This window comes from Micropterus dolomieu, linkage group LG22 (assembly GCF_021292245.1).
Source record: "Micropterus dolomieu isolate WLL.071019.BEF.003 ecotype Adirondacks linkage group LG22, ASM2129224v1, whole genome shotgun sequence".
NCBI lineage: Eukaryota > Metazoa > Chordata > Actinopteri > Centrarchiformes > Centrarchidae > Micropterus > Micropterus dolomieu.
The window spans coordinates 11,419,689-11,447,223 of NC_060171.1; the positions used below are offsets into that span (position 1 = coordinate 11,419,689).

At 39.5% G+C, this 27,535-nt stretch overlaps 2 protein-coding genes across 5 annotated transcripts in view; one reads left to right on the forward strand and one right to left on the reverse strand.

Annotated features, from left to right (window-relative positions):
- Positions 1 to 18,670, forward strand: part of tubgcp6 (tubulin, gamma complex associated protein 6) — a 30,246-nt gene extending 11,576 nt beyond the window's left edge. The window contains exons 11-25 of the mRNA XM_046037600.1: positions 856 to 1,005; positions 1,558 to 1,639; positions 2,154 to 2,242; positions 4,115 to 4,230; positions 5,411 to 5,549; positions 5,637 to 5,735; positions 5,844 to 7,689; positions 8,525 to 8,686; positions 10,563 to 10,731; positions 11,558 to 11,699; positions 13,378 to 13,572; positions 14,202 to 14,334; positions 15,052 to 15,265; positions 16,817 to 17,010; positions 18,153 to 18,670. Coding sequence (XP_045893556.1) covers positions 856 to 1,005; positions 1,558 to 1,639; positions 2,154 to 2,242; positions 4,115 to 4,230; positions 5,411 to 5,549; positions 5,637 to 5,735; positions 5,844 to 7,689; positions 8,525 to 8,686; positions 10,563 to 10,731; positions 11,558 to 11,699; positions 13,378 to 13,572; positions 14,202 to 14,334; positions 15,052 to 15,265; positions 16,817 to 17,010; positions 18,153 to 18,244 — 3,822 coding nt within the window. The 3' untranslated portion in view covers positions 18,245 to 18,670. The remainder of the gene's footprint in view (positions 1 to 855; positions 1,006 to 1,557; positions 1,640 to 2,153; positions 2,243 to 4,114; positions 4,231 to 5,410; positions 5,550 to 5,636; positions 5,736 to 5,843; positions 7,690 to 8,524; positions 8,687 to 10,562; positions 10,732 to 11,557; positions 11,700 to 13,377; positions 13,573 to 14,201; positions 14,335 to 15,051; positions 15,266 to 16,816; positions 17,011 to 18,152) is intronic.
- A 437-nt stretch (positions 18,671 to 19,107) lies between these two features.
- Positions 19,108 to 27,535, reverse strand: part of appl2 (adaptor protein, phosphotyrosine interaction, PH domain and leucine zipper containing 2) — a 21,675-nt gene continuing 13,247 nt past the window's right edge. For 2 of the 4 annotated variants that reach the window (XM_046037146.1, XM_046037148.1), the window contains exons 14-21: positions 25,579 to 25,673; positions 23,985 to 24,140; positions 23,733 to 23,785; positions 23,367 to 23,541; positions 22,716 to 22,752; positions 22,439 to 22,594; positions 22,298 to 22,345; positions 19,108 to 21,537 (exon numbers count right to left, since the gene is read on the reverse strand). In XM_046037146.1, coding sequence (XP_045893102.1) covers positions 21,406 to 21,537; positions 22,298 to 22,345; positions 22,439 to 22,594; positions 22,716 to 22,752; positions 23,367 to 23,541; positions 23,733 to 23,785; positions 23,985 to 24,140; positions 25,579 to 25,673 — 852 coding nt within the window. In that variant the 3' untranslated portion in view covers positions 19,108 to 21,405. Of the gene's footprint in view, positions 21,538 to 22,297; positions 22,346 to 22,438; positions 22,595 to 22,715; positions 22,753 to 23,366; positions 23,542 to 23,732; positions 23,786 to 23,984; positions 24,141 to 25,578; positions 25,674 to 26,942; positions 27,000 to 27,255; positions 27,299 to 27,393 lie in introns of all 4 variants that reach the window. The other 2 variants (XM_046037145.1, XM_046037147.1) reach the window with 2 other exon arrangements.

Genomic DNA, 27,535 nt, shown 5'->3' on the forward strand with positions numbered 1-27,535 from the left:
AAATGGCCGGCCAGAACATAGTCAATTTATAATTTATAGTCTGTCATTTACTGCGTGCCTATTTAGCTCAGTCAGTAGTGCACAGGACCTGCTGCAACCATTATTTCTCTCCCTTTTCAACATATTGATTATAAAGAGATCATTTTACATATTCACATTTAAGCATGTTTAGGATAGTGTGCCTCATGGCGATTGGTCCACATCAACCTATGGATGCTTATTTTCATTTCCCCAGTATCTCAAGGCAGATGAAATTCCTGCATTTCTCAGTCAGTTGAATCCGATCTCACGTTTTCTAACAGCTTTTTAAGAGGTGTGTCATGCAAGCCAGAGACTCTTTTGAATTTCCTTCAAAAGTTTTCAAAGTAAAAGCTTCCAATTAAACACTATTAAAGCACTGCTGCAAAGATGTTCTGACGCTTTTATTTTGTAGGCACAATCACTTAAGAGGAAGTGATTATGTGAGTAACTTTTGCTGTCATGACTGAGATCTGTTTCAGCACCAGCCGCCATAGCTAAATGTTTTTTTGTTTGTTTGTTTTTTGCTGCTATGAAAGTAATCTGGCCACGGGCCAGATATTATTACTGGCAGGTCAGCTTTGGCCCACGGGCCGCTTGTTGCCGACCACTGCACTACTGGTTTACTGTGCGGAAATTTTGGGGTCTGTGATATGAAAACACATGATGTCATCAAAATAAGACATTAGGGGCACATACTACAAACAGGATTTAAAGTTTGCGAGTTAACTGGGACTGCTGAACTTGCTTCATAGTATAGGCCCCAGAATTAACACTTAATAACAATGAACCTTCTTTATAGTCAATATAGTACTAACTTTTCACTTGTGTCCGCAGCACTACATCTGCTGGTCGGAGCTGCCAGTGCCTCGCATTGCTGTCACCTTCTCCATCCAGGAGGTGGAGGAGATTGAGAGGGACTGTGCTGTGTACCGTGGACGCATGGAGAGGATTGCTAAGCACAGCGCCATCAGCAGGGAGGAGCAAGTACTGAGACACAAGCACATTGTTCCCATGCAATAGCATCTTACCTCTGATGTATTTTAAAGTCTGAGCTTTTGTTAATATTGCTCCTTCTCAGTTATATCTGACAAGAGTGTTTCATGTGGAACAAATCTTAGTAGACATGGCAGTCAACATGGTGTATTACCTTTTAATAAAGACACCATTATGTCTCCGCTAGCTGACTTAAATTGAGTTTTAAACTTTACGGAGGGAAGGCAAACCTGCAGTCATTACACAGGTATTGTTCCTTAAGACGGAGAGAGGTGTATTTTTTTCTTTTTTACATAACATGATCCATGATGGTGACACCGCCCCTCAAGTACTGAGAATTTCAGCAGCGAGTCATTAAAATGATGCAGCTGAAGTCTGGGGCTTGCATGCTGCTTGATTTAGTGTAACAATCTGGTTTGTATGGCCTATATTGTGTGTGTGTGTGTGTGCTGCTGACTGGCAGAAGTAGGGGAGAAGAGGTGAGCTACAGGGCAGGCAGATAGATCTTTGTTAATGATGATTTTCTTGTCCATCTATTGTAAGGCCCAGCGAGCAGAGCAGGCACGCCAGGAGCTGATTGATCAGGTCAGAGAGTCAGCAGCCAAAACCCTGGAGAGCATCCGCGGTTAGTGTTACACTTACACACGCAATCACACACTGCGAGTATAATTTTATATAGTGCTTGATGTATATGCTCTCCCCATCTGGCTAAGTATACTTTTAACAAAAGGCTCAGCTCTGAGTATAACCCAAACTATCTTGTTGACTTTTGACTACGAGAGTTTCTTTCAACTCTGTTCATTCCTCCCAGGAGAGCAGCAGAGATGCACAAGGTCAGGGGTAGTGAGGAAAGCTGTGTACGGCTTCCAATTTTATGTGCTGTGATATCTAATCATTGCTTGTTTAGTAAACTCCTCACGTCATTTATTACTCCAAAAGATGTGTGGCAAAGTTTGGGAGAGATTGTTCTAGTCTGGTGCTCTTTGCGTGTCTTGGCAAAGACATATTTGTGTTTGTGTGTATGAGACAGATGGTAATGTTGTTCTGTGTGTGTGTGCATGCGATAGAAACAGAGATGTTATGTACTTTTCTATGTTGGGGGTTAAGCAGCCCACTGTTATCTCTCTCAACTCCTGTAGGGCGGCAGGTGTCACAACGTCTGGCTGAGGAGGCCATAAAGAGGGAGCGTTTTGAGGAGCTGAAACAGCACCTGGAACAGGAGCAAGAGGTAGGTTCTCTTTTTCCCCACATGCAAACACACTAGCTTGCCCCACCTGTCTGTTTATTTGGCGACCCTTTATATACCTGGGTGGCCTGCCCAAATAAATGTGGGAAACACTGATTTATGTATATATTGACGAGAAATGTGTGAGAAAGTAAAATGGTGAGTATGTGTTCTTAAGTGTGGAAGTAAAGATTGTCTGTTTAGGAGCGCAACCAAAGCAGTCTCTTATTTCTTATAGCTTGATAGTAATGTTAAACTTGCAATGACTAATTTTTTTTGGCCACTTTGAGGCAGTAGAAACAAGTGGTGAGCACAAAATGACATTTTCTTTTTCTTATTTACTTATTACATGTACATGATATTAAAGGTAAAATAGATTTTTGTCTTAAAACCTGCCTGCAGGACACTATGGGCACTTTTCCAAAATGGAGCCACATAGGGACAATAACAGATTGCATGCAGTGTGAAAGTGGTTAGCCTCTGCACAGTTTGATTAGAGTAGTTAGTCTTTTGGGCTGGAGACTATTACAGACGAACTGAGTCACATTCTTCCGGCTAAATTCTCTCCAGGAGGGAAAGTTTCTCATTAACCATTGCTGTCTGCGGATCCTGTCCTATTATTACAGTGTTATTGTAATTACCCTATACTTACCATCTTGCTTTAATATTCAGAGTGTGTGGTGTTTTTTTTTTTTTTTTTAAAGCAAAATATAATCTAGATATTACTTTTTGGTAAGTAGTGTCTGTAAGCGGCTTTATGAAAAATATCATGGATTTCTTCTCCCATTGTGGTGTCATAATTTGGAAATTTATTGCCAAAAAAAATCTGATTCGTAAATCAAACCTATTGATCCTGATTCTGCAGATTTAAGTTGTCCTTAAGCTTCTCTACCTCGAGTAAATTTTACTGGGCATGAAGTATGGGTCATAGGCAAACCATTTCAAGATTTCAGTCCTGCCATCCACTTTTAATTAGTAATTAATTAAATTGTTTAATTCTGTATCTTTAGGGAGCTAGTTATCCAAGGGTTATTGGGGTCTGAAAGATGACTAGTTAATGAGGGGTCTCCAACCGTGTAAACGTGTAAACTGATAGAGCCTTCCCAATGAGCCCTCTATCTGTTTCCATCTTGATCTGTAGTTGAGTTTAGTGGCCGAATTTGAAATGCTTTATAATAATCCCTCAGACATTGAAGGGCTAATCTACCACTCTCTTTTTTTAGTTTTACAAAATTACCTTTTTAAAGTGGAACAGTTGCTTATTACCCATCTAGCAAACACAGAGGTACATCATTCATTTGGAGTCATGTTATCCCTACCACTTTCAATTCCTGGGGAAATTTTCTGGATCTTTAGCTGCTAAATGCTCCACTATGTTCACCAGCTTGTTGTTAACTGGGTCCGTCTGCTGTGTGTTGCTGAGCAGGTAGTACAGTGGGGTTTTAGAGCTGCTGCAGCTGAAAATGATGCTACGAGAGAGGTGACAGTGAACCAAAACAGTAGCTAAACAATACAACGAAGATAGAGTTCAAAGGGCAACTGTTGCCCTTGAATGAGAACCTTCAAAGACTAAACAATGAGCTGAAATTGTGTATAAAACACAGGGGAGTGGTAGATTTTGGTGATAATTCTCTGTAAGTTCATCTCTAAGAGAGACCCCTTTCACATTGTCGTATTGTTTCCACTTTGTTATTCATCATTGTTACGATAAATAAAATCTTGATTGTAGACACAAAATGTCAACACATCTGTTAGATCAGAAATGTATGATGGGGAAAAAATGACAACAAAATTAACAGATATTTGGATTCATACAGCTTTTGATGCCTATTTTAGAAGCTGAAAGCAATGATAAATGTGTGTGTTTGGCACCAGTGGCGAAGTGCAGCCAAGAAAAAGCAGGAGGAGGATGACTTCAGCTTTGCCAGAGAGCTGAGGGACAGAGAGAAGAGACTACAAGCCCTGGAGGAGCAACTGGAGCAGAGAGCCAGGTCTGACTGTTTTTACAGCTGCTGCTAGAGATGTTAACATTTTGTTGATGATTTATTAATCTCTGTTAAGATTTTATTTGATCTAGAATATATGAACTGACCATGTGCAAACATGATGGGACACGAGTTCCATCTGTGTGGGATATTTAAGCGGACTTTCCTTGCAGTTGGGATTACAGCGTGAGCAAATGTGAGATCAGATCCTGTAATACAAGCACGGCACAAATAGATTTCCATCAGATGGCTAAAAGTTGTTGGTTAGCTTGATGGGTTCTTGAGGTCAGAGCTTACCAAAACTGAAGTAAGTGCCCGTCCCCTACAGCCTTTCCCCATAACCAATTTATTTAGGCTCCCTTTATCATTCCTGCCTTGCAGTATTTTTTGTTGTAAGGTTTCTAGGTTTAAATACCTTATCATTTGGGATGTGCTGTGAAATTATTCAGTATCCATTGAGGAAAAACATGGAATTCATATTTTGCAGGACTGATTAATTGTTTGTAAATCATCAAAGTGGCACTCAGTTCAAACTAGGGTAGGTAACACTGGAGAAACTAGCAAGAGACAGCTAGATTGTGTATCCAACTGGGAAAAAAATCCCACCCCTTCCTTTCAAGTCCCTTCAAAGCCACTCCCTCAAAACACATTTTCATGCACATGAGTGCACAGGTAGAGTGATTATTACAGTCCTGCAACAGATACTGGATTGTTTTCATTTTTGGTATCGGAGCATTTGATTTATTGATTGCTGTTGGGTTGTAAAAAGAATTTCCATAAATATTAACAAAAATGCTTCTGAAATAAATTGCCTTCCCTAGCTTTAAGGAAAAAAGCCATGTGTCTCATCATTAGAGCTGCAACGATTCATCGACTAATTGATCAACAGAAAATGATCCAGTCACTATGATAATTGATAAATAATTTATGATTTTGAGAAATTTCCTAACGAAAAAGGACAAAACAAGACATTTGAAGACATACTCTTGTTTGTTTATTTATTTATTTTGTTTACGCAATGATTTATTGATCAATAAAATAATCTGCCAATTAATCGATGAAAATAATTGTTAGTTGCAGCTCCACATGACATAAACCCTTTCCTAGACTGCAGGTTGCTCTGGATAAAACACTCCAAGCCAAATAATTTACTTGTACCTTGTGTGTTACTACACTCAAATTGTAGGAAGGAGCTGATTGCTCAGTACAGCCGTCTTTCAGAGGAAGCAGCTCGAAGAGAGAGGCGGGCCATGTGGCGAGTGCAGCGAATGAGACTTGATGAAGCCCGTGCTCAGTTCTTCATGCATGACAGCCATCAGATTCAGGTTTGTAATGAATTAAGAAGGAAAAAGAGTTTATTATTTAAGGTAAGGAAAGTAATTTTAACCAATGCTCTCATGGCTTCTTTCCAGACAATGCTAGAAAAATATCCCTTAGGCCAGGCGAGACCTCCCAGTGAAGTATTGCCATCTGTTCCCTCAGCACAGCAGACTGCAACACAACCAACACTGGTATGACAACACACCATTTTTTGACATGAATCCCCTCGTCTTTCCACTTAATTATGCTCTTTGAAAGTGTGTGCTGTAGACGTCCTTTTTAGTATCTTCTCTCTACAGGAATTACCCACTCAGGATCTGTGTGAACAGCAGCCAGCGAAGACTCAAGAAGCTGATGCTGTTTCACCACCACCTTACCCATTGTCTGATTCCACCCTCACCCCCTTTACAGTAGACCCCGTCCTCATTTCTGAGGACATTGACATCAGTGATTTTTTCCCTAAGTCACCAAATCCTGACAGTCAGCAGGTGGACATGGCCCTGCAGGAGATTGGCTCTGACCTACCTGAAGTGTGTCCTACAGCACAACTAGTAGACTATGACTTCAGTGCCCCATTTAGTCCACTTGAGGGTATCACTGGCCAAGCCTCAGCCCAGCCCAGGCCTCGCTGGGGACCTGCAGTCCAGCCTGACTTGATCCAAAACCACCCCTCTTATTCTCACATTCCCATAGGAGGGAACATGTCTCAAGTCCAGGAGACTCTCCCCAAAGCCAGCCTCTTTAGCCAAGCCTCCAAATCTAGCCTTCTTCTAGGCCAGCACACCCTAGAGGAGCCCCAAAATACACCTAAAGCAAGCGTTTATGGACATCCCTCTCATGCCTCAGTGCAACTAGTAGATGGGAGTGGCTTAGTGACATACAACAAGCAGATGGAAGTTGCATCTATTATAGAACAGACGACTGAAATAAGGAATTTGGAAAGTAAAGTCAAGGCAAATGAGGATAATGGGAAATCTGTTGAGGCTTCAAAAGAAGATGATGTGGTTGATACTGTCCCTTCCCTTCACAAAGCAGTAACGAGTCTTTCTGACTGTGGTGGGATTGAATCACCTGATGCAAGCACTAAAGACCACAGCTCAGATGCTCAAGAGAAAGCTGCTGAAATTATGTCTTTGCCAAACATTCATGTCTCCAGTGCACACCTAAAAGTTGGTAAGCTGGTTTCAGATAATGTTGCCCTGCAGCCTTCAGCTAGAATCCATGGACATTCCTCTGATTCTCTCATAAAGATTGGAGTGTTTGCATCAGAAGTAACTACTCTTCCATCTCCTAATGTCCACGGCCATGCCTCGGATTCACACATGAAGATTGGAGAACATGTTTCGGAAGTTGATGCTCCTCTACGTTCCTCCAGTGTTCATGGTCACTCTTCTGATGCTCACATTAAAGTTGGGGAAAACATTTCAGACTTTGTTGCGCCTCTTCCTACTCCAAATATCCACGGTCATGTCTCAGATGCCCACATCAAAGTCGGTGAACATGTTTCAGATGTAGTTGCCCAACTGCCCTCCCTCAGCGTTTATGGTCACAGTTCAGATGCCCACATTAAAGTTGGAGAAAATGTTTCGGATGTTGTTGCACTACTTCCCGCTCCCAGCATCCATGGGCACTCTTCTGATGCTAATATAGAAGTTGGTGGGTTTATGTCTAACATACCTGAAACAAGACTTCGTTTGAGTAAACATGGACATGCCTCAGACTGTACCCTTCAATCAGGCTGTGCAGTATCTGGAACTGAACCCGCCTTGTCTGCTTTACCTGGAAGCTCTTACGGTCACTCCTCAGACTCAGCGTTGGGTACAGGATGTTTAGTTTCAGGAAGTGAACCCAAACGTTCTCCTCTACCTGGCAGTGCCCATGGTCATTCTTCAGACTCCAATTTAGGCATCGGATGTGTTGTGTCCAAAACTGAACCACTTCAGTCACCGCTACCAGGCAGCGCCTACGGCCACTCCTCTGATTCAGCGCTGGGGGTGGGTTGCGTGGTGTTGGGGGCTGAGCCACAACCCTCTGGACTACCAGGCAGCACTTACGGCCACTCATCAGATTCTTCACTTGCAGTTGGGTGCGTGGTAAAGGGCAACAATAGTGGACATCAGCAGAAGACAGAAGACAATGAAGATGGTAAAGATAATGAATAATATTAAATAATACACATTCTGCCACAAAGTGCCACTTTGTGAGAATAGTATAACATGTTATGCTTGTTAAATGCCTCAACTCAAGACACACAATAACTAAAAACATAGAGATTGTTTTGTCAACTAATAGAACTAAAGAATAATAATTATTAAGTAAATTGATGGGAATAAAGAGTGTTTTTACTCTTAAATACATAGTTCTTCATGAATACTTTTTTCAGTTGGTGTAATCTAAACTAAATTAATTCTTCTTCTCCACTGAGCAATATTTTGAGGTTGTGGCTTTGACCAAGAGACTGTGATCTTTTTTTCCCTCCTTAACTGATAGCTTAGAATATTATTTAGTATGTTCTCAGGTAGGATGCAAAGATGGAAAGGTAGGGCCCAAAATATAAAAGTCACCTACCAAGCCACAGCTCCTCCAACATAAGTCAGGGGACTCATTATATTTTGACTTGAAATGAGTTTTAAAATGCTTGATTCCAATTCCTAGCTTCCAAATCCTCTCCATCTTGGCCTACTTGTGAGTCTATTTCGTTTTCAAATGTTTCTTCCAAAATTTCATCTAAAATTATAATATTCATATCAAATGTTGTCAGTGGCTTCGTGCCTTAGGGCTTCAGAATAATACCCTGTCTTCACTCTGGTATTTTTTTCATACAAAGCTTAGTGCGGTATTTCCATGTACAGTAATAACCTATATGTTTACAGACTTGGAAAGATAAATATGGTATTTTTTTGCTCTGACCCATTGATGTTAAGAATTGTGCCTAACAAATACATCAATGCTAAAGTAACTGTTTTAAATCTCGCTTCAGGTTATAGTTTTGACCGCCCTGGTGAACAGCTGGTCGAGAGCATGGCGTCCTGGGCAGAGGGGTTTGGATTGTCCCCTGGAGAAAAGTCTGAGCAGGAATACCTCCTGGCTTTGTGTGCTCAGTACCAGGTGGAATACTACGAAGACTGCTACAACCTAATGGGTTAGTTGAAATCATATGACTATGCCAAAGGAACCATAAATCTTTCTGTCATAGTTACTGTGGACAATGTGATGTTCAAGATAAGAGTATTTGTGTACATTTATTCATTTTGCTGACGCTTTTTTTAAATTCAAAACGACTTAAAATTACTAAGTACTGTATGTCAGAGGTTGCATGCCTCTGGAGAAACTAGGGGTTAAGTGTCTTGAACCCATGTCTCTCACACCAAAGGCATGTGTCTTATCCACTGCTCCATCACTACCCCATTCATACTATTATTTATTATACATTCTCAGGAGAATTCAATGTCATGGTATCACATGGTGTAATTTTATGGCTGGAGTCTGTCATTTCATTGAATTGTACTGCGTTATACTTACAGGTGTTCCTAATATTTTGTCCACCCTGTTTATATTAATGAGGGTAAGCAAAATTTTAGAAGCACCTCTTTATATATAACACAAGTCACTAGCACTACAAACTACATTTAAAAAGGACACAGGACATTATAACCTTGTTTGTTGTATTAGGCTGAATTAGTTTTAGTTAGCTGTACTTAATAAACTGGCAACTGAGTGTAGCGTAGTTCTCAGTTGACAAACAACAAACTAGTACAATGTTGTGTTCAGTAGTATCACAAACTAAACTGAGATCTGTGCATGTTTTGTACAAGGTTGCTGGTAACCCATAATAATGCCATCTCATTAACAGAAGCTTAACTTTATTTAAAACTTTATATTAACAATTCACATGGGCTACAGCCAAAGTAAAGTAGGTACTATATTCCAATCATAAATCAAATGAATATACCATAAATTGAATAAAATACAAAAATGTAAGTAAAGTAGACTTTAGCCTGAATTTGTTAATTGAAAAATATGAGCATAATTTATACATGGTCAAAGATGAGTTGTACAGTGTGTGCTGCCTGTTTATTCTCCAAATTCACCAATTAAGTCTCTGAAATGACTTTTATGAGAAATCTTTTGAAATGCAGCAAAACATCATGTCAAACTGCAGAGAAATGAAAACGATACACCTTACAGCAGTGGATTATACTTCATGTAAATTAAAACATGCTCGAGTGATGTATTTCCAAAGGCTGTTAAATATTTACTCCATCAGCGGGCACAGAGGTTGTATAAAAAGCAGTGATATTTCATAAGGGTATTAAGTCGGGTTTATGTTTGGGTGGGATGCATCATGGCTTGTTAAAATAGTATCCTGTCTTTTTCACTCTGCGAGTGTAGTTCAATCATGCTGCTATTATTCATGCCAGCTTTCAGGATCTCCATGGAATCGATCAGAATGTGCTCAGCCGAATACATTTTCCACACTACTGATCAAAGTCAGGAGCCCTAATTATTCAGGCAGTATTACTATAAAATATAGAGTGGACAAAATAACTGGAACAACGTGCAATATAGTGCTGTTTAATGAAACCACTCTACAGGAAATACTATAAACTTTAAAACTGTGTGTTGAGATTGTATCAGAGGTTTTGATTCCTCTCTAACGTAATTTTAAGAATTATTTTCATTATCAATTTTTCACTTAATCATTTGGTTCATAACATTTTTTACCAAGTTCACATATTCAAGTGAATATCTAACATTTGAGAAATTGGAACAGAGACTTTGTAGCATTATTACTGCTATCTGACAGATCAACACTTTCAGCTCTACTCAGTTAAATAATTTAATACAATTTTTACCATCTGTAAAATATTACTTGGATGATTTTTTTAATTCTGTTTCTTTTTCATTCGACTCTAGATCCCATTTTTTCTTTGCACTATTTAAAACAACACTGTTTTCTGCAGTTGTGAGAGTGATGTTTATTCAGCAAACATGCCTGTTATCTCCTTCTCACGCAGCTTCGTCCCCTGAGTGTCAGCTGCTGAAGCAGGTAACTCGGGGACCCTGGGGCCTTCCTATGGACCCCACACTCCGCAGAGCCACTGACACCACTGCTGTCCAACTCAGCGAGATGGTTTCCCTGCCAGTTCTGATAAAACACTCTGTCACTACCCCGCTCATCACACAGTGAGTGACTTAAAGAAAGCTGCAGGGTCTGTTTTGTGTTAGGGAGGGAATAAGAACATCACATTTGTAAGCATATTACGTGTTTTTGTTTACAAGTATGAGTTCTGAATGTCTGAGAAAGACATATTATTTTACCTATGAAGCCAAATACTACGTTTAAGAGAAATGCAGGTGTAAGGTTTTCACTGATCACCTGTCATTTTTTTGCTACTTCAGGCCACTTAAACTGTAGTTGAATGCACATTCTGCACTGGAGGAATAATTTAAATTCTTACTACCAGCCATCTTCGTAGGATCCTTTTTCTGGTTGAAATTCCATCAGAACTCCAGACAAGCTTGTCAGTTTTCACCTACAATGTTTCTGCACACCATGCAGTTTAGCCTTTGTGTGTAAAGAAATGGCTTTCTCCTGCCTTCCTGCACACAGAGGGGGTGCAGTATATTTAGCGCTGGATTTCATCGCTCTAAATTTTTATTAACACGTTTTCATCCCATGCTTAGACGATGCAGCAGAGGTTGCCAGAGATTTTCAACTCTATTTTTATCTCTTCCCTGCTGACTTTTCAGTTAAAGGGAACCTTCCCTAAACCCCACTGTTATATAAATGTGAATTGCTCAGGAATAATTTAAAGTAATGGGACAGAGGAAGTCGTCCAAAAAAGTGAAAAGCACCGGGATATTCCCTGAGCTTTCTGCAGGGCTGATGTCTGTCATCCTCACAACCTGTATCAAATTTGCAAGTCAGCATAATTTTCAATCCTGAGTCTTGTGTCAGAACATTTCTCTCCTCATCATGGTCATTCTCTCCTCCACCTTCCATCCCCAGTGTATCTTTGGTGAACAAGGCAGTGGTGGACTACTTCTTTGTGGAGTTGGGGGTGGAAAGACACTTTGAGGCGTTGCGCCACTTCCTGCTGATGGAGGATGGCGAGTTCGCACAGTCCCTCAGCGACCTGCTCTTTGAAAAGGTGAAGCTCTTTCACAAGTGTCGCTGTCATCTCTGTGCACATTTAAAATATGGTGATATATGGTATTTTTCTTCTTCAGTTTATTGTGTCCTAGGAGAGGACAAGAAAGGATATCTTGGAATAATACCAAAGGTCCTGGTCTCAATTTGAATGCAATATATTTTTTAACAAACTTCTTCTGGTTTTTGATTGTTTTTTTTTTTGACTCAGCACTGCATGCGTTAAATGTTATCTGCTTTTAGCATGTGAAACCCATGTGAGAGCGGGTGTCTGTAACCTTTTAAACTCAGTGATTGTATCCATAAACTATTAAGTACACATTGAATAATACCCTGAAGTACAGGCATACACCAAAGCTTGAGTAAACAGCCATTTTTTTAGAAATGTATGAGCCCTACAGTTGAATGTTTGTATTTTCTCCTGCAAAATCTAAAATGTAGTGTAGATCCTGTGTGTATTGTATGAAACCACACATAGCTTTTCGCAAAGGGATTGTTGTTGTGAAATGTACAAGCAAAACTGAGCATTCTGAAAGCTGCAATAATCAATTTTTCTTATATTAAATGACTGTGTCTGTAATGCAAAAGGGGTCGCTCGATGTGACAAACCCCACAGAGGATTATCACCCAGCCCTGCAGTTCCCTTCAACCTAATGGAGCTTTCACTGCCTTTTCAAACTCATTGTTTTGGTTTATGGCCTGCAACTTAACTGTTTTGTTTCACTCTCCCTGCTCTCAGCACACAGACAAAGTTAGCGACCAGCTGGTTAAGAGAGCGGAGCACTTAGCTAGAGAGACAGTTATTTCCCTCGGATGGAGGAGAGTTGGAGAAGACGGCTAAAAAAAAAAAGAGTGAATATTGGACAGTTTTATCATGTCGAAATTAAATTAATGTTGATCCGTATTGACTGGATGTGTAAATAAGCAACTGTCTGCGTTTAACCTTATAATCAAGTTAAATAATTTGGAGTCGTGTTTATGACCGCCTCCGAAAGTCCAATATTCCCCCTTTATGCTTTGTTTTTGGTCTCTACCATCTCCTGAGGGAAATTTCAGGCTCCTGAGCTGCTAAACTAACTGTGTCTTTCTGCCGTTTGGTGCTGAGCAGGTAGTGAACAGTGGACTTTTAGAGCTTTTTCACTGAAAACAACTGTCTGCAGCAGCCGAAAATGATGCTATAAGGAGCTGCAGATTCAGCTGATAATTCTCTGTAGGTTCATCACTTCATTGTCACATTGTTATTATAAAAATATCAATTATAGCTGCTTTAAACTCGTAAGTATTTTCTCTTTTGTCTCTCTGTTCCTGTTTCGCAGCACACAATGTTTCACTGCCGGATTCCAAAACCACTTCTGTCAAAACTGAACTTCCTGGTGGGAAATAACAAGTACAGCCTTTGCTAACACCTTGGTGCTGTTCTGAAACATTCATGTACATCTGTCTCTCGAGGCCCATGAGACAGAAGGTTTTTGTTCCAGCCAAACACTACACCAGCTAATTTCACTGATTAGCGCACCCTCAACCGGAAAGCAAGCTAATCATTGTAATCAGGTACCTGTAGTGTTTGTTTGGAATGAAACCCTTCATAGCCCATTTAGCACTACAGGTGTAGAGGTAACGGTTGTCATCCATGTTTGACCTTTTGTGGAATTTATTTAACCAATATTTCCTCCACCCAGCTGGGCAGTGGCCAGACTCCCGGTGAGCTGCTGACCCCCCTGGTCCTGAACTCCATCCTCAGTAAGGCCCTGCAGTACAGCTTACATGGGGACACCCCTTTAGCTGGCAACTTCACCTTCGCTCTACGCTTCCTCCCGGAGACCTTCCACCCGCACGCCCCCGATTCTCTCAACTGTCTGGAGCTACGCTACAAGGTGAGGCGATGTGTTTTAATGCGGTGAGTAATAGAGTGTGTACGCGTGCATGGGTATGCTTGTCACAGCATGACTGGCAGCTTGAATGTGACAACCTGTCATGTTTTGACAAACTGCCCTGGGTGTGGAAAATTAGCTTATCACGCATTTAAATGGTTGAACCTCGTAGATTGATTGGAGTTGGGTCTTTTGGGTGACATGCACAGTGACTAATACTGCACATATTGTCCTCTGCTCTTGTTCTTCATCCTCCTATCTCTCTTATGACTGACTCTCCTACTGAATCTCCATCTTGTCCCTTTCCTTAATCTCCCTCCCTCACTTTTCCCGTCTTTATCTTACTTCACATACTTTGCTCTTTCTCTCTCAATATATCATTTCCCCCATGCCTCCTCCACCCCCCATCTCTCACCACTCTGTCTTCCACTCACCTCCTTTATCAACGTCTCTGCACCCACACCTTTCTCCTCCCCTCTCCTCATCTGTCACTTTCCCTTTACCTGTTTTTTTTCCAACTCCCATTCCACTTATCTTTTGCTTTCTTTCACACTCACTTGCTCTCACACCTTCACACATTTTTTTCTCTCTCCCTGGCGCCTCTGTCTCTTTCCCTTTGCGTCATCTCCCAGGTGGACTGGCCACTGAACATCATCATCACGGACAGCTGCATGAACAAGTACAACCGTCTGTTCTCGTTCCTGCTACAACTCAAACACATGGTGTGGAGCCTCCGTGAGGTCTGGTTCCACCTCAAGAGAACAGGTGAGAAGGTGGGAGCAGTAGGTTCAGGCCCAGCTCAGACTCCACCGTACCTCTGAGAAGGAAGAGCTAAGATTCTTCCTGTTGCGCTTGAACTGTTAATAAAATATTAATGGGGGTGAATGTTGCAATTCCTTTATGTTTTATTTATACAAAGCACATCTCATACCAGTGGGATTGTTGTAAAACAGTGTGTTCAGTGGGTTAGATAGTATTGATCAGTGAAAGCCTGTGTATAGACTACATAAATGGATGCACTAAAAGGGAAAAACGAAGTATGAAGTTATTAGAGGGTAAACTTCAGTGATCATAACATAATGTAACAACATATTACTGATCACCAGGGTAAAATGTGAATGATTACTTAATACAGGACTGCATTTTTTGAACACAAGCAGGACGAACTAGACTGCACTCAAAGAAAAAATGTATAATAGAGAAGTTAACTGAGGTATGTCAGTATTGTAGTGTGCCTACTGATTCATGTAAAATGATATTTTTTCTTTTAAAAGCAAGATTAAGATGAATTCCTGTCAGAAGTTCCCAGAGCCCAAAGTGAGTTCAGTTTGCTGAGGAACAATAGGAAAGAGCCCAAATGCAGTGTTTTTGTTTTCTGTGAAAGGACACATAAAAGCAGCAGATCTTCACATTTCAAAGTCCGTTACCAGCAAATGTGTTTCAATCCTTGTGGCACTGATCATGACTGTTTGTTTTCCTCAGCGCTGGTGAAAGGTGCAGGTCGTTCGGTGCAGTTTCATCAGCTGCAGCTATACAGACATGAGATGCAGCATTTTGTCAAGGTGATACAGGGTTACATCGCCAACCAGATCCTGCAAGTGTCCTGGAGCGAGTTCACAGCCAAGCTGGCCACTGCCAGCGACCTGGATGCCATCCACCGCACGCATGCAGATTACCTCAACAGAGCCATCTTCAGGTGAGGGCTGGAACTGCATATGTGCATAGAACAGTATTTATTGCATAAGAATGCCTGCTGTTCTCTCTGTACTCAAAATAGGTTATATATGATTTTCTTTAATTGTATTCTAAGAGAAGACATTTTGGAACAAGACCAAATGTCCTTGTCTTCCCTTGATTGCAATAAATTAAGTTATTATATAAATTTTCAGCAATTACAGAGCTTCAAGTATTCAGTGTTTAAGCGTATAGCCTGTGCATCCTATGTGAGAGCATGCACATATAACCTTGTAAACTCAAACACTGTAGCTTATATAAACTAAGGACATGGTGAATATACCAAACCACGTCACCTGAGTTACACAGAGTTGATTTAAAGATGCATGTGCCACAGTTAGAAGGCTGTCCTCCACAGGCCGTCACGCCACATATTTTTTTACCATAATTTAGTATAGAACTTTTATATTAGTGTTTGGCCCCTCTTTATAGAATTTGTTGGTGAATTAAAATACATTTTATTTGAAATTTCGGACTGATCTATATGTCGACATGTAATGTTTAATCTCATGAATGAATGATCTAACATATACACACACTCTCAAAAACTGGTCGGGGTGCACCTATCCAATAGAGATGCCCTTCTGTGTATCAGCCAATACATAACCGAGTAACATTAAATACACTTTGTTTGTCAGTGTCATTTGAAAATTCCCTGTTGCTGTTATCAGTTACATTTATTGAGTCACAGAGCTCCAACAATCGGTCGATATTGTGATGGGCAGTTACAGTATTTACCTGTATTGAGGTATGCAGATTTTACATTTGGTAGGAGTGAACTGGAATCAGATCACCTGAGTTCATGTATTGGCAGAGAAATGGTTGATTTAAGCTCATGACAGGTAAATTAAAATGTGCTGATTCTTCTATTCTTCTTCTGTCTTCTAAGACAGTAAATTGAATATCTTTATTTGGTTGGGGGGGGGAAACAAGCAATAGTAATACCTCTGCTTGAGTCTTGGCAAATTATGATGGGAATCGTTCACATCAGAAAACTGACCATAAAGTGTTTTTTTTTTTTTTGATTGACTTATAGTTGCAGCTTTAGATCAGTCGTTCAATCTAAAAAATAAATGTCAGTTGGAGCTCAGATATTTCACATATGGACAGACTCAAAATTACGTGTTGTTAAAGCTGTTTTGCAAAGTGTCGTGAACTTTAATATAGCCAGAATTTAAACATCAGGATTTTAGCCTGCACCACAAAATGGAGAAACATTCAGGGGAGTGAAGTAATTTCTTCAGGCTCTGTAGAGGCACAGCAAGTTAAAGTGGAACACTCTGCACCCATAATTTCATAGAAAATTAATTCAACCTCCTCGTCACAAGTTAATTAAAATTCCAGCTGGATCTGCGGCTAACTTTTGAACCTGATGAATGATTTAATCTCATTAGGAGAGGTTGTCAGTATCACACTTTTCTGTGTATAATTTCAGCCCGTCTGAAAAGTCATTCCAAAGTTCCTTGTCACATTTCTTAAACTTTGCACTCTCCCCTCGCTCTCGACTCCCCAGGGGTTTGCTGACAGAGAAAGCGGCTCCGGTCATGAACATCATCCACAGCATCTTCAGCCTGATCCTCAAGTTTCGGGCCCAGCTGATCGCACAGCCCTGGGACAGCCAGCAGGGGGAGGCAGTGCACCCTAGCTTCATTGCCATGCAGCAGTCATACAATACCTTCAAGTATTATTCTCACTTCCTTTTCAAAGGTAAGGGCAGGATATTGTTTTGGATCTGATTTAATGCCTTCACCCACATTTAAATTCTGGGGAAAGGGTCATCAAAAGGTGAAGCAGTTCTGATCCCCGTCTTGTTTTTACACATTTTTATTGAGTAGTTTGATAACATGGAATTTTCCAAAGGTATAAAGTGTACATTGTCTTCTAATTTCAAGCTGCAAGGTATTTAACTAAGCCAAATTCTAACAAATTGAGAGTTTGTTTTTTAAAGCATGTTGAAATTTCCTAAATGGAAGGGATTAAGTCATCCAGCCACATTGTAATGGTTGAGAGAATAGGTTTCTTTGAGCTTACATGAGTATTACCCTTTTTGCTGTAATGAGGGAAGAGGATGTTTCTGAGCTGAAGTCAGGTTCATCTTTGATTTAAAATGAACCAGGGGTGATCAGTAAAGCATCTGGTCTTAGATTAGAGGTAATGCCTTTAGAAATAATGTGAAAAAGTCTAAAAACAAAGAGCTGAATTATAGAACACATGAAACAAAACTGTAGCTTAAAGTTTCAGTTTTGGAATATTGGAGTAATTGTAGTATTTTAAATTATACAGTGTCTAGCTTTGTTTGAACTTGTATGTGTTAAAGTACTTCTCCACTGGTGTGGATTATATTATTATTATTATAGATTATAAGAGTTGGATACATTTTTTGGATAAATCTGTATACTTTCTTTGCTGCACCAATGTGTTTCCTAAATTTTTCAAGCCAGTCCTAAAACAGAATTGACATGTTCATATGAATATTAAAACTGTTTTTGCTGGCTATAATTGTTCCTTCTGTTCATAGTCGTTATTAAAAGCCCTAAAGCCGTTTCAGAGTGAGTAGTGGGAGACAAAATCCACAGTCCTTTTTGCACTAAACAGACATTAGAAGATACCCACAGGATTTTTCTAACTCACCCTGCTCATATTATCTTCTGCTAATGTGTCTTCTGGACTGTGGATCTTTTGATCTCTCAATGGCAGTATGAACAGGGATTACAGCATGCAAAAAGTGTTTCAATGTAAATATGAGTATTGTTTTAAGACAAGTGCTATGAAGAACACATACTTAACATCTTTGTATTTGAAGGTATAGTGCTTTTCTAAAACGTTTTGTTTCTTTTTACTTCTGTCAGTGGTGACCAAGCTGGTGAACAGAGGCTACCAACCTCATCTAGAGGATTTCCTGCTTCGCATTAACTTCAACAACTACTACAAAGACTCCTGAGCTGTGTACTGGTGTGTATGTTGTACACGAGTGTGAGTACTTGACATAATGCTGGCCATTTGTTTGATACTTATCCAATGGACCATTGTGTATCATGAGTGTTTATATGGCCGAAGACAGTTACTTTGACACATATAATACATCATTTTCCAAAATGAATTTAAAGCCCCACCAGTTCTTTATTATTATGGATTTGACATTCAAACCACTTAGGCCGAGTGATATGCAGGATTTGAACTACATGTCTGTGTGCTTGGTTAATGGCTTTGCTTCTAAAATTGTATGCTTCCAAAGTTTGTAAGTGAGATGAAGCTGATGCCGTCTGTAATGTCTCCCATGCTCAGGTGTGCATCCAGCTGTGTATAAATTAAATTTCAATTATATGTAAATAGCTAAAAGTTGTCTAATAAAGGTTTTATTATCTAGCGTTGCTCTCAGTTCTTTTGTGATATAAAGAAGAGTTACTTGAGTAAGAAAAAACAAACTTATTAAAGGTGTTAACATTGGTTTTAGAAAACGAAAACAAATTAAGTGCAAAGCCTTATGGGTAGTGGATTCTGTCAACTTAAGCCATTTCCAAAATGACAGGAGAAAATGCAGCCCTTGCTATATTACTATTACTCATTTATTTTCAACACTGAGTGCCCAGATTTTTCCTGACAGCGCATTACTTAAAAAACACATGTATATCAAGACTATGTAGCACAGCTGCAGTAAGTGTAAAGGGCTGCAGGAGGCCACATACAGAAAGAGGATTTAGTTTCTTGACTGCAGGTTTGAGGAATAACACAGGCACCAGTTTGTATATTTCATCAAACTGGGGAAAGAATCTCATGCTTATATCATCAGTCAACAAAAGTCTGTTTGGATGCATTACTGTAGTTTTATTGATGGTATGGGTATGATTGAAGCAATTCAACCAGCACCAGAGGAAGGAGGGTACAAGTCTATTGGATGGACAGAATTTTCTTTCTAGCGTCAGAAGACCAGCCGATACACATGTACATCAGGCAACAGAAAGAAAAATGGTTAACCTCTATGATTTAAAGCTAAAGACAGACTTTAAAGAAATACTTAGTCGCTTTCTGATAGAGTTAAAGACTGATACCACCTTAATATTTGTTCCTTAAATGTAAGGCTACAGCCAGCCGTCTGTTAGCTTAGCACAAAGACTGGAAAAGGGGGTTTAACAGCTAGCCTGCTTCTGTAAAGTGGTAACAAAATCCACGTACTAGCACCTCTAATGTGCACCAATTAATGTTTCTCTTTTGTGCCAGACTATTTCTTGGTTGCCAGTTGCCAGGCAACCAGCCAAGAAAAAGTTTACACTTTTTTGTACAGATTAAACAAATGAAGAAGTGTTAATTAGTGATATTGAGATGTGCGGTTAAATGGATTTTGGTACCACTTGACAGTCGTTTCCACTTTTTGTGCTGAGCTAACTGGCTGTAGCTTCATATTGGTATCACACTTTTTATAGAATTCTCCAAAATAGTGAATAAGCGCATTTCCCCAGATTTGTCAAAACTTTTTACTTTAATTACAATGATTAGTGTCACAAGCAATCACACATAACTGTAACTAATTATTTCACCAGTACAGGAGGCAGTTCTAAAATATCCACATTATTCTTTATTCTTGTTTAACATAGGCTATGTTTCTGCCAAGAGCTCTGATGTAGAGTAGAAAAAGCAAGCAAGCGCACTGGTCAACACAATGTAACTTTCACGATCAACGTCAAGTCAGTGGTTTTGACCCCGTCTGTATTACACGGTAAAAAACTTATTACATTCACACAGTGCACCATGGGCTTCCACTGTCCATTTAGATTAGTGTTAAAGCTCGAATGGGCTGGAATGGTATTAAACTGCACTGGAATCCAGAGGGAAGGCAGAATTTCACAGATCAGTCGCCTTCCCTTAAGTTTTTCTGTTCTGATTATTATTCGTATGTAAATGCAAAGAACAAATGGCTTTTCAATGAGTACACAATACCCCACTGTGGTCTGCCGATGCACTACTGTAACATTTCACTTTATTTCTTTAGTACTACTGCTCAGTGTGGAGGTATTAATCTTTTGCAAAGGGACTGAGAGAGAATTCCAATATTTAATCATGCACAGCATCAGTCCTAGCATATTGGCTCTGAAAGCTTTTAATATGGCCAACTCTGATTAAACATATAGACACTCAGACAGGACATATAGGCTTTCAAGAAACTGAGCGCAAAACAATATTCAACCTGCTCAAGGAGGACCTCCCATACTGATCATCTTAATACATGTTTTCTTACAGGTAGTAAAAATAATGTAAAATTACATTAATTCGGTTTAGTGGGAATGCTTAAGATAGTCGGGATGCCATGTCTGTGTAACCTTGTAGTGGCAAGAGTGCAGAAAGAACAAACATTTAATCACTTGCGCCAACTGTGTCCACTGCTTCAAGACACATGCTCACACAGAGTACCAATAATAACGAGCAATGCAGCAGGAACGGACATTATTTTAAACTATTTTAAATCACTGTCCTAACAGTCTAAGATCCTTCAAATTCCTTAATTAGTGCCTTCTGTAGCCATCAAGCGTTATTAAAAATGATCAACCTTGGAAGTGCAATTACTTTTTTGTACACGAATAAACAAGAAATAAATGTCAAAGTAGTTGCATAGGAGCCTTACATACAAGTTAAAGTGTAAAACAATGTTTTCTCCAAACACTTCAAACTTTGTAAACCTAGAAATGAATGTAAACCTAAACTGAAGCAAATTATTCACCACTTTCTGGTAGATAGCTGGGGATATTAGAAGACAATAAAACACAGCCAATACCTATGTGCTGTCCCTTTTGTCATAAGTACCACCCACAGTGGTGTAAAAAAAAAAAACAAACAAATCCAAAGACCCATGCAATTGTCTGACTGTAGAAAAACAGATCAAATAGAACGCCCATGACATGTGCTTTTTGGTGCAGGCAACCGCCTGCTAACGTTTTTCATTACAGCAAAAAAAAAAAATAAAACAGATGTAGTAACACAGGGTAAATGGACTAATATGGGTGTTACAGTACCATAGTTGGGGCTAGGGGGTCACGAGCCCTGGTTGTTGTTTTTTTTTTTTTTTTTTTTTTGCGTGTGTGTGTGTTGGGGGGGTGGTCCTAACTCGGACTAGGCCTCAGACTCCAGGTCTTCTTGTCCTGCTCCATTGGTTGTGTCTCCCGTCTCAGGCTCCAGCAGCAGGAATTTGCCGTCGTTGGTTAGAGGCATGTTTTTCATCAGCTGGGCCAGTGCCTCTGGGTCCTTATTAAAAAAAAAACCCACAACAAAAAAAAAAAAACAGTTGCTGAGTAAGAATTTATTATATTTTTTGAAATGTACCTACATTGTCACCTTTTATTGTTAGGGCTATAGGAGGTAAAATGTTGACCAACTCCCTCTAGTGGTTGTGTTCTTTCTGTTCTACTGTAAAAGCTACTGGGATTCAGTGTTATGAAAATATAAAACCTAAAAAAAAATAAATAAATATGAGCTTCACCAAATACAAATAATGTGCATCTGCAAGACTTAAATGACTTTGAAGGATCCAAATAAAATGAACAAAAACGGTAAATAAATAATATTGTGAGTGAGGTAAAATATAGTATGTATTTAAGTTTCTAGGTGAAAGCAAGTTTGAAAAGATGAGTTAAGTTTTCTTTTCAAAGCTATCTACAGGGAGTATGTGGGCTTATGAAAGTCCAAAAGATTTTATTTCTTTAAAAAGGCACTGTATACAAAGATAAAGGCCTGACTCGAATAAAGTGGCATCAACGACAGTAATACTGTAGTGTGGTCTTTACAGAAAATGTAATCAGTTTCTCTCTTATGGGGGAACATTACCATGAGAGGGGGATTATCACTTTTCCTTGCCACTAAAAACAGCTAATTTATTTAATTGTGTTTTACTTTGTCCTCTTGTTTATGCCTTTCAGCATTCAATAACTTTATTGAAAAAAAAAAACGACTATTGTTATGACTTCAAAAGCTAGAACTGTTTTCCATTTTTTCGTGACCTTCCTACCTTCTTAGCTTCTGTAATGTCCTTCGCCAAGCTAATGGTGTAACATATCTGTGAATAAAAATAAAAGGAAAAACTTCAATATACATTTGTGCATCAGTTAACATGTTTCTCCTTGAAAAAAATCGCGTTTGGTGTATCAACCTTTTCGCCCTCCGTGTTGCTCTCAAAGACAAAGGCGCAAAATGAGGGCTCTCCTTCCTCATTTCCGTCACTCCAGTCTCTGCCCTCAACCACGAATCCCATCAGCCGCCCGTTCTCCTGGTGGGCTGCAAACTGACATACCTCTTCAAGCTGGAACTGAGAAATAAGGAATATTGAGAAACAATGTGATTAAGTTGAATAACATGACTGGACCTCTTAAATGCCTAATAAGGGACAAAAAAGGTTCTTGAGGAGATACTGAATCAATCATACTTACGCTTATTCTTGTAACTTGAGTCTGTGGGTCAATCAACCTATTGTGAAGACAAAATAGACTTTCACAGGAATATGAAAACACAGCAGTAATACTTCAGCCTTGGCTTTAGATTTGTCAGCTTTTGTTAGCGCGCTCTTGTCTCTTTTTCAAATAGTCTTTAGTTACGGAGCAATGCAAGGTGAAGTGTCTTACAAATGTGAAAAACCCATAATGGGTTATACAACAGCTCAACATCACATGTTTTTGTAGGATAACCTAATTGGCATACAAAAGAGTTTGTCGCAAATATTTATACTCCAGAGACTCCAGAAGGTTCTTGCTCCAATGTCTTTTCTCTTTGTCTTTAGGTAGAGAAATTACAAATTCACCTCAGGGGGCTTTACAATCTGTACAACACATAATACACCCCTTTATTCTGTTGTGTTGCTCAGTGTGAGAGGCTACAGGATTTCAAGACCATCAAAAAGTTTTTTATGTAATTTAATTACAAAGACACATTTGAATCAAAATTAAATTTATTTTTAATTAATAAAAAATTCTGTATTGGTGGGAAATTTCTGAATGCATCCCCATCTTTATATTCTGAGGTCCAATCAGTAGTTTTTGTCTGCCCTCAAAGGTAGTATTCATGTAACAGTTCATAAATTCTACCTGAGGCTACTGCTGGTGACCATGAGGTGAGACTCTGTAGTCCTGAATATGTTGTGGATGGCTCGGGCAGCCAGCACCTGCCTCATGGCCTCATAGATCACCTCCTGATTATTGCCACAGCGCACTGCCATTGACCCCAGGAAGCGCACGGCGAATACCTGCTGCAGAAGGGAGTCTGCGGAAACATACAAACATCACCCATACACAAACATATCCGCAGCATGAACACTCAAGGACAGTGAATAAAATAAATTGTAAACTTAAGGTACGCAATCATGCACACAATGAGGTTGAGCTGGAGTCAAACAGTCCTTGACAGAGAGATAGTGGAACATTAAGTTGCACTTGGAAGAGGAAAATGGTTACCGTCACTTTCTGTTGAACATTCATCGTCCGTTTCTCCAAATGGATTTGTGCGTCTGTCGGGGAGCGCCAGCAAAAAAAACAATTAATCCCCTACACTGAGTCATTATGAAGCTTTCAGATTCCTGGAAATGATATAACCACTATGAGGCCAACGTTCAGGAAAGTAGCGTCATCACCCACCAGTACCTTGTTCCTGCCTGTCTCTCATAACCATGCACCCCCACAAACTTCCTGCCCCGGATGTTCCCTCACCTTCCCCCGGCCCTGTTCTGGTCCTGAAACTCGGAGGCTGGCAGCATGATGTCAAACTGAATGGGTGTCCCAGGGGCTATCAGGTCCTCTGGCTCTGGGGCAGCCCCTGTCTTCTGGGAACCGCTGCTGGTGGTGTGTATACCTCCTGGCTTAGCTCTTCAGGAATGAGACAGACAGAATGAAGGTAAGTTATATTAGGAATAAACCCAGAACATCCAAAACATTTACCACTCAACTTATAAAGGACATGTTTACATTTGTTGAGGTCTATCTCACAATACGCCTACAGAGTTTCTAATTTAATAGAATTGAATGAGTTTCTCTAGTCTACATTGGCCGCAAGGTCCCTTCTCTACAATGTAAGTGACGGGGACAAAATCTACAGTCCTGTAAAGAGAATGCTGTAATAAAAACTTAGCTACATTTTAAATTGCATTATGAAAGGTTCATTGTCTGGTTCTTGGCAGTGCCCAACTCAAACCAAAAAATGTGGAGAGGTGGAGCTGAGGTGGCACATTCAAGCCTGTACCTGTGATGGCACTCACCAGTCACTAAAAGCAGCCCACCTTTAATTTTGCATAAGTTTAAGCCTTAATATAATTTAAACCAGTAATTATATAAAAATTCACCTCTCGAACAGTTAATGAGGAAATTAGAGAGCAAACACGTTTTTTGTACCAGGCTGTAAATGTACACATTTATTTTTGCTTTACAGGAGGGCATTTTAGTGGCCATTTGATGAACTGCAAGATTTTGCCACTTCAGCCCCAGAGGTTGCTGCTTGCTTATCATTTCTAGCCAGTGATTATTAATTGCCTGGGCGAAATTACAACTGTTGCTTGCCTGTATTCTCAGCTCTAGCACACTAGCTAATTAAGCTAAACTTGGCTCAATGAGTAGGTTGAAAACTGGCTGACAAATGTTTCCAACTGAAATGGTTTGAAACAGGAATCCCATATAAGTGGTCTTACCAGCCAACTATTGCTATCTTACATGTGCACATGATTGCCAGCTAATACTAATAGATAACTTAGTTGTCTTTACTGTAACCCCACAAAATAATGTAGTGTGAAAATGTTAATGGATCTTGGAAGTAATGTTGGTTTAGCATTAGTTTACTACCAGTATAAGATAATAAGCCGGATATGCTAACATGAGTAGCTTATGTATGACACACACACACACACACAAACTTTAATCCTTTCCTTACACTTTTGCTTGTGTGTTTGTGGTTTTAAAAAACAACCATCCAAACTTTTTCCCTCATTTTATCTCATTGACTGTATAAACCCTTCTACATGCTGATAAAATCCGTCCCTAGTTACTGTTGCTAAGCTCTAACTTTATACACCAAGAACAAATACATGCAGAGGAAGATGTCACTTTTACAGTGTCACGGCACAGACACAATGATTAACTAGTATTTCACAATAAATACATAACACGACAAAGAGCCAAAAGCATGCCACATATAGTTTAAAAAATATGTTGCAGCAAAATGCAAAACTTCTTTCCTCTATAAAAGCATTTCATTTTAAAATTGATGCAGTATGTAGTGTTATGAATAAACCCTTACACAAGGACCATGCCTGACCTGTCAGGGTTGGGCGAGCCTTCAGGTCTCTTCTCAAAACTGGTGATGGGTGTGACTGCCTGGATGGCAGTTTGGTTCAGACGGATGGCAACAGCCTAATAAGAAACAGGGACATTGCAGCATCACTGTATCAGCAGGTGAGCCATTTATAAATAAGACCCAAACAGTGTATAAAAATATGCTTAAAAGTATATATATATATATATACACACACATACATACATACACACACACACATATACACATATACACACACTCTCACCAATTCTCTACATTATCTCAACCTAATCATGCCATAAGTAGGGTCTATTCACCAGCAGTAATTGTTAAAAAATAGCTTACGTTTTCCTAGGTTTTTTTCCAGGTAAAGAAAATGATTGAAGGTCTCAGGTCCAAAATTAGTCTTTCTAGCCATTTCTGGGCCCAGGTGTATATTATTGATGCAGGATTTGGGAGGAAGAATTTTCCTTTTGCTACATAAAGCAAGTACTAGCAACTTAAACTATCAGTGTTCATAGGCATGCCATAATATGAAAAAAAAAAAAAAAAAACATTATTGACAAAGTAATCCTTGGACACAATCATTTAAGATGGATTGTAAATAAAAAAAAGTTTAATTGAAAACAATGATTATGTTAATTTAAATTTCACAAAAGAAACTGTGATATATGATAGAGGATGTTATAAGTCACAGATTTATAGGAAGTTTCCTCTCTACACTGAGTTGTTCTATCTATCTATCTTTTGTATCTTTCAGTGGCAACAACATCAATGCTCGATTCCTTTTTAAATAAAACAATAAACACAGATCACAAAGAGAAGAAATGAGAAGATGGAGTGGCCACAGAATACAGATCACCAACTCGACATTTAAACTACCAAGTCATTATCATGCAGGGAAAATAAATGAGTGAAAGAAAGAGTCATTTCAGACACAGCTATAGTCTGTTTGTCTCTGGAGAATTTGAAAAATAAACATTTTCACTGAGAGCCAACCCTCCTGTAAACATGCAGGATTCTGCAAATGAAAAAGCAGTAAAGGCAACAACATCTGTGAGAGACTTCAGAGAGACAGTGCTGGAACAACACCATTACATTTTATGTCTCCATAACAGAGAATAGATTCCGCATTTTATTTGATTCTAATTAAAGTGGTGGAACAACAAATATATGTCTCACTGCCTGATCAAATACCAAGAGTGATGTTCTAACTATAAAGATCAATGAAATGCTTCTGATTAAGAGTCAGAATTTTGTTACATCTGACATTTGGTTTAGTAAGTGTCTTTTTTTTTTTTTTTTTTTTATTCAGTGTGTGTGTGATGCAGTGTGTGCATATAAAACTGTGTGGGAGTGTGTGTTACCTCTGGGTTGTCAGTCAGGTAGATCTGTCTGGAGATGTTGTTCACAGTGCAAATCCACTGAGAAAGAAACACAGAGATTTACATTAGGACTTCCTATAGCTCAGATGCGAGTCGCCTGAAATCACTTGACTGATACCAGCTGTGACAGGCCAGTCAGACGTGTCCAAGCACAAAAACAAATATGAAAACCACACAAATGGGTCTCGACAGCTACTCCGTTGTTCTGTGACTGACATCAGTAAATGTCTTTGGGATGAAGATGTAAAACAATAAGATCAAACACAGCTGTTTCAACAGACTCTTTCACACTTACTTCTTCATATTCCCTTTTGCTCTCAGCTTGTAGGATCATTGACCTGGAGGCATCAGTGACAATGAAGAAAATTAAAATACATCCAAATCTCATACACAATAGTGTCATTGTTGGATATGTAGAAAAGTGAACATATACGTTTTGCCTGAGGGGGAGGTTATCTGAAAACAGTAGCGTCTGTCCTCACACTCCACAGCCATAACCGAGCTGTTATCCAGGTCCAGCACCATGCCCCCCGCCACCGCCCCCCGCGGCTGACACATGAGGTTCCCTCCCTGGG